Source organism: Leptosomus discolor, unplaced genomic scaffold, assembly GCF_034619465.1.
Source record: "Leptosomus discolor isolate bLepDis1 unplaced genomic scaffold, bLepDis1.hap2 HAP2_SCAFFOLD_170, whole genome shotgun sequence".
Lineage (NCBI taxonomy): Eukaryota > Metazoa > Chordata > Aves > Leptosomiformes > Leptosomidae > Leptosomus > Leptosomus discolor.
Genome location: NW_028237848.1, coordinates 81,475 through 87,859, shown reverse-complemented (window position 1 = coordinate 87,859; position 6,385 = coordinate 81,475). Strand labels below are relative to the sequence as shown.

Below are 6,385 nucleotides of genomic sequence, written 5' to 3'. Positions count from 1 at the left end.
TGGGCGGGGCGGGGCGGGGCCGCGACCCCCGGCGCGGCGGGACGCGGGACCCCCGTCCCCAGGACGCTGGGCCGGCCCGGGGGGCCGCAGGACGCCGCCCCCCACGGACAATCGCTCCCGCCGCCGGCAGCCCGCGGGGGGGGGGGGGGGGGCGGGAGCCCCCCGGCACCCCCCCGACACCCCCCCGTTAGCTGGCCTAACCGGGGGCCAGGCCCCCCCCCGCCGGCGCTCCCAGGGCTCGGCTGGCGGGACTGTCGGACGGGCGCTGCGCTTCGCCTCCCCTTCCTCCTCCTCCCCTTCCTCCTCCTCCTCCTCCTCCTCCTCCTCCTCCTCGTAGCGCCGCAGCCCCCTCCCCAGCCAGACCCCCGGCCGGCCGGGGCCGCGCTGCCCCGCGGCCAGAGCCCTCCCCGGGGGCACCGGGGGCGGCAGCGCGGCGGGGGGGGGTGGGGGGGGGGGGTGGGGGGCTGCGCGGAGAGGTGGGGGGGGGGGGGCTGGTGTGCGCGCGTGTGCGTGCGTGTGCCCGCGTGCTGCGGGTCTGCCTGCGCGCGCCCTGTGCGTGCACGTGTGTGTGTGTGTGTGGACGTATGTGTGTGCATGTGCACGTGCGCGTGTGCGTGTACATTGTGCGCGTGTGTGTGCGCGCGCACGTGTGTGTGCGCACGTTGTGTGTATGTATGTGTGCACGTGTGTGTGTGTACACGTGTGCGTGCGCCTGTGCACATTGTGTGTACGTGTGTGTGCGGTGTGTGTGTGCACGTGTGTCTGCGTGTACTCGTGTCCAGCGCCCCAGGATGCCGCGCGTGTCGCAGGGTTCGTGCGGAGGGGGACCCGCGTGCGGCCCTCGGGACAGGGGTGACCGCATGTCTGTACGTGTCCGTGTGTCTGTACGTGTGTGTGTGTCTGTGCGTGTGTCTGTACGTGTCCGTGTGTCTGTACGTGTCCGTGTGTCTGTGCGTGTGTCTGTACGTGTCCGTGCGTCTGTACGTGTGCGTGTGTCTGTACGTTCGCCCCAGCCGTGCTTCCCGCCCGCCCTGGCACGCGTGTGTGTGCGTGTGCCCACCCGTGTGCGCTGAGCCGCGGGGTGGGGGTACACGGTGGGTGCGTGGAACACCCCCCCCACACACACACCCCCCCCCCAGCCGCGTCCCCGTCCGTGTCGTGGCCGGGGGTGGCCAGGCGCGTCCGTGTGCCCGCGGGGCAGCGCTGTGTGTCCGGGGGGAGCGGCCCCCTCCCCACGCCTGCTGCCTGCCCCCCTCCCCAGCCGCTCGCCCCCCCCCCAGTTTCCCCCATCCCAGCCCCTGGGTGCTCCCCCCCGCACAGCTGGTGGCACAGGGCAGGGGGGCGCAGCCCCCCCTCCCCAGCACCGCCACCCCACGCACAGGGAGGGGGACGCCCCGGCGGGGGGGGTCGGGGGGGTGTGCGGGCAGAGCCGGGGGGGGGGATTGGGGGGCGCAGGGGGCTCCAGCCCACCCAGCCGCTCGCCCACGGGCCCCTGGTAGCGTGTGCCGTGTTCGTGCCGTCGTCCCGTAGCCGGGTGCCGCCTGCGCCCGCCCGGCCGTTTCCCACCGCCCTGCATGTCGCCTTCCGCGGTAGGTGCCCCCCGCCCCCTGCCCCCCCCCCCCCCGCCCCCCCAATAAACCGGACAGACACCCCGGCTCTGTGTGCGGCTGCGCGGCGGGAGAGCGGTGCCACCACGGCAGAGCGGTGCCACCACGGCAGGTCCCGGGACGGTGCCCACGGGAGGGAAGGGACAGGGCGCGAGGGGCGACACGGGCACCCATCGCCCGTGGGCCGGGGGGGTGCAAGGCCGGGGGAAGGGGTGCGACAGGGGGAGCAGCGTCGAGCGACGGCGGAATTAAATGTCGGCGTGATGAAATATTGGCGCTGGGCCGGGCAGGGCGCTCCCCGTGCCGGCCGCGGTGCCCACGGCGGTGCCAGGGCTGCCACACGGCCCAGGCAGTGACGGGGCCGGAGGTGGTGGCATCGCCTTTGAGGTGGTGGCATCACCTTTACTGAGCCCGGCACACGGCGCGGCGCGGCACGCGGCACGGCCCGCGCCTCGGTGTCCCCATCCTGCGCGGCTCAGGGCGCGGGGACCCCCGGCAGCGCCAGGGCAGGACCCTCCTGGCGGTAGGTGCCGTTGTAGGTGAAGGGCTCCGGGGCGACGCAGGGGCCGGGGCTGGCGGGGGTCCAGCGCTGGATCTCCAGGCGGGAGAAGGTCGGGGGGTCCAGCGGGCGGACGATGACGGGGCTGCGCGAGGCCACCGAGGGGTCCTCGTCGAAGAAGTTGAAGGGGCGCAGGAAGAAGCCGACGGCGTTGCCGGGGGTGGCCGTGTTGGGGATGTCCTCGGCGTGCGGGACGTGCAGGAAGCCGACGGTCACCCAGGCCACCAGGTCCTGCGCGGAGGCGTCCGCGGATGTCACCGGGAGACGCGGCACGGCAGACCCCCCCCCGCCCACCGTGAGCACCGAGGGGTCCCGCCAGCCCCCCCGGCTGCGATGCCCAGGCTGCCGTGCCCCCCGCCAGCTCTGTCCCCGCGTCCCCGGGCTGTCACCTGGTCCTCGATGCTCTCGTTGTTGCGGAGGAAGCCCTCGAAGCTGACCAGGGGCTCCCAGGGGTCGTTCTGGGCGTAGATGCTGCTGCTCGTGGGCTCGTTCTCGTGGTGCCGCGTCACGGCCAGGTGATACCTGCGGGGGACGGGGGGCAGGATCAGGCCCGTCACCGGGGCTGGGGAGCAGTCCCACACGCGTGGGTGCCAGGGCCGGGGGGGGGAGGACCCGTCTCCCACCCCTGCCCGGGCTCCCCCAGTGGCACAGAGGGGACATGGGGGCTGGCAGGAGGTGAGGAGTCCCAGAGGGCTCCCCAGTGCCGGGGGTGTTGGTGCAGGGTGGTTTGCACTGGTGAGGCCACCGGCCGCATCCCCGCTGTGCCAGGGTCCCCCTCAGCTGGGGTGCTCACGGTGGGGACCCCAGCGCCCCTTGGGCGGATGCCACCGCCCGCTCCGGGGTGCCACGGTGGGACCGGGGTGGGCTCTCTGGGGGTCGCCTGGCAGCCGGGGATGGCGCCATCCACGACCGTGACCGGCTCAGCCCACGGGGAGGCTGGTGGGGATGGGGAGCCGAGGGCACAAGGGGCCACCAGGGAAAGGCCCCCGTGCCACAACCACGGGGCTCAGCACGCGGCCAGTGGGGCTGGCCGCGCCGGAGCCCACCGGGGCCGGCAGGAGCCACGTCCTCGCGCTGCGGGGACCCCCGCCCGCCCCCACCTGCCCCAGGAGACGCCCTTCTCCTCCTGCCAGCCGCGCGGCAGCACCCGCCCGGCGTGGGAGCTGTGCTGGATGCGGTAGCTGCGCGGGTGGCCCCAGCGGTTGCGCCGGCGCGGGTTGTAGAAGAGCAGGTAGCGCGGCAGCGCCTTGCCGAAGGGGAAGGCGGCCTGGCGCTCGCTGCGGCGCGGCTGCCGGTGCAGCCAGGGCTGCACCACGTGGGCGCCCGGGCTCCAGGGGTTGGAGATGTTCTCGAAGCGCAGGTCCAGCGTCTCGAAGCTGTTGCCGGCGCCTGCAAGGAGAGAGGCCGTGAGCGGCCGTGGGGCCCCGCGGCGCACCGGCAGCCCCCCCGGCAGCCCCTTGGCTGGGGCACAGAGCTGGGACCCCACAGTGGGGCCGCTCGGGGGGGGGGGGGGGGTGTCGTCTTTAGGGGGTCCGGGTGGCGCCCAGATGTCGGTGCTCCCCTGGGGAACGGGGCTCCCGGCCCCTGGAACCCCCCTCGTGGGGTCCGGTGTCCCCTCCCAGCGCCCTCCCGGAGCCGGCGGCGGGGGGGGGCTGCACCTGCGATGTCCAGGTCCACCTTGTAGTGCACCAGGTGGGTGTGGAGGTTGCCCAGGACGTGGCTGTGGACGCGGCTGCCGTAGCGCCGGCCCTGCGGCGTGTAGAAGGTGGCGTGGATGTAGCCGGTGGCGTGGACCTTGGCCTCCATCACGCCGTTGGGGTAGAGGAGGAAATCCCAGATGTAGTCGTAGTTGTAGACGGTGGAGGTGGTGCGCAGGACCAGCGCCCGCCCCTCCAGCCCGGCGTAGAAGTGGAACCCCCCCTGGAAGTCGCTGTCGAAGTGGCGGCGGAGCGGGACGCCGGTGGGCAGCTCGAAGACGCAGATGGCGCGGGGGAAGCGCACCGGCCCGTCGGCGTCGTAGAGGTGGTGGGCGTCCAGGTAGGTGGCCGCCTCCGGGCAGTCGATGCCGGGGGCCAGCTCGTGGGTGACGGAGCCCATGCCCCAGCCGGCGTCCATGTACTTGGTCTGCATGGCGGCCGGCGTGTGGCCGCCGTAGAAGGCGACGGCCTCCTGCACGCTCACCTCGAAGGCCAGGCGCTCGCCGTTGAAGCGCAGGTCGAAGAGCTGGAGGCCGGCGGAGGAGCGCAGGCGGAAGGCCAGGCTCCAGCCCCCGTACTCCAGCCGGTTGCCGCGCAGCCGGTACCGCCGGCCCTGGGGCTCGCACACCTTGGCCCCGTGCACCTCGGTGGGGGTGTCGGTGGCGAAGCGCCCGCGGGGCTCGTAGCTGGAGAAGAGCTGCCGGGCGGGGGGCTCGGGCAGGCGCGCCACCGCCAGCGTCCCCCGCTCGTAGTGCTCGGCCAGCTCCCGCGGGCTGGAGAAGTACCGCCCGTTGTACCAGAGCCGCCGCACCGCCCAGCGCCGCGGGTCGGGGTCGCGGTGGTCCACCAGCACCTCCAGCCCCACCGGGTGCAGGAAGAAGCCCTCCACGAAGCGCTGCAGCACCAGCCAGCTCCGGCGTTCACCGGACGCCAGCCCCCGCGGCGCGATGTCCGAGAAGGTCAGGCAGCGCCGGGAGCAGTTGCGGAACCAGAAGCCGGTGGCGTCGCGGAGCAGCCGGTCGAGCGGCTCCATCGCCTCCACCAGCGTGCGGTGCAGCAGCTCGTACTCCAGCTGGGTCATGGGCCGGGCGGCGAAGGGGATGGCGCGGCCCCCCTTGAACCGCAGCGCCCGGTACGAGCTGGGCCGCGGCAGGGGCCCCACGGCGAATTCGGTGACGTTGGGCTCCGCCTGGGCCCCGAAGAAGACGACGGCGCGAGCCTGGCGCTGGGGCCGGGGGCCACCCTGGTCCAGGTAGCGCAGGGCCAGGCGCTTCGTGGGGGGCAGCAGCTCCACCAGGAAGAGGGTGTTTTTGGCCAGGGGCTCCCCGCGGCTCGGGGCCAGCCCCAGCTCCGGGCGGCTCATCAGGAAGGTCCGCACGGCCCGCAGCTCCGCCGGGGACAGGTCGGCGAAGATGGAGGCCGCGTCCGGCGGCGGTGCGGTGGGGCCGGGGCCGGGGCTGGGGCCGGAGCCAGCCACGACGCCCAGCGCGGCCAGTGCCCAGGCGAGCCGGAGCAGCCACATCCTCGGGGGACCTGGGGGCAGAGGGGGCGGTCGGCCGTGACCACCGCTGTCCCCCGGGACGGGGCATCGCCCGTCCCCGCTCTGCGCCGCGGCCGTCGGTGCTGACCTGGCGCTCGGCCCACGGGCCTTCCCCACCGGCAGCCGGTGGCAGAGCCGGCACCCTGGCAAAACACGGCACGGGCGTGCCGTGGGATGGCGATGGTGGCAAAGGCCGCCCCGTCCTGCTGTGCAACGCCGCGCCGGTGAGGCGCCGTGCCGTGCCGTGCCGTGCCGTGCCGTGCCATGCTGTGCCGTGCTGTGCCGTGCCGTGCCATGCTGTGCCGTGCCGGCCCTCCCATCCCAGGGGGCACGAAGCCCGTCAAGTGCTGAGCACCAGCCCCATGGGAGCACCCAGCCCCGGCGAGGGAGACGTTGGGGTGCCGGGGGTCCAGCCACGGGCACAGTCCCCCCAGTCGAGGGGTCCCCGCTGCCAGCCCGAGCCCGGGGGGCTCTGCCGGAGGGGCTCGGTGTGGGTCTGGCCGGCGGCTCTCACCTCCTGCCGCTGGGATGGGGGCACAGGGGCACAACCAAAACCCATCGTCGCCCCTGCGCCATGCGGGGCCCTGCTGCGGGGCTGCTCCCCACGGAGCCCACCCATCCGCCTCCAGAGCCCCCCGTGTCGGCTGCCCCGGCACCCCAAAGCACCCGCACGCCGCGGCTGCCGGGCAGGGGGCGAAGAAGGCTCCGTACCCACCCCAGGGCGGCTGCCGGACCCCGACCCAGAGCCGTGCACCCCACTGGGGTGGACAGGCCGGGACGCCCAGTGTCCCAGCTTCCCAAAGAGCAGCCCCCCCTCCCCCCCCCATCCCTTGCAGGCAACTGCCACTCTTGGCGCCCCCCAAACCCCCTCCTCTGCCCCCCCCACTCACCTGCCCGCTCTCGGCAAACCCGCCTGCGCGGCGGCCGCCCGCTCTCTGCCCTGGCCGCGGGTGCACCGACCCCCCCCCCCACCCCCCCCCCC

The 6,385-nt window shown here is 74.8% G+C and overlaps 1 protein-coding gene across 1 annotated transcript; it reads right to left on the bottom strand.

Moving 5' to 3' along the window:
• Positions 1 to 2,082: 2,082 nt before the first annotated feature.
• Positions 2,083 to 5,385, bottom strand: AOC1 (amine oxidase copper containing 1). Its single transcript, XM_086481173.1, has 4 exons — positions 3,825 to 5,385; positions 3,267 to 3,555; positions 2,556 to 2,688; positions 2,083 to 2,397 (listed from the first exon to the last, which is right to left on the bottom strand). The coding sequence occupies exons 1-4, from the start codon at positions 5,383 to 5,385 to the stop codon at positions 2,083 to 2,085; spliced, it is 2,298 nt and encodes a 765-aa protein (XP_086337299.1).
• Positions 5,386 to 6,385: the final 1,000 nt, after the last annotated feature.

What these genes read in the sequence shown, in the direction of transcription:
- AOC1 (XM_086481173.1), bottom strand. Translation starts at nt 5,385, where the DNA reads ATGTGGCTGCTCCGGCTCGCCTGGGCACTGGCCGCGCTGGGCGTCGTG. An exon ending in GGTGGACCTGGACATCGCAG is followed by an intron (nt 3,556 to 3,824) that starts GTGCAGCCCCCC and finishes CTCTCCTTGCAG; the next exon opens with GCGCCGGCAACAGCTTCGAG. An exon ending in AAGGGCGTCTCCTGGGGCAG is followed by an intron (nt 2,689 to 3,266) that starts GTGGGGGCGGGC and finishes CGTCCCCCGCAG; the next exon opens with GTATCACCTGGCCGTGACGC.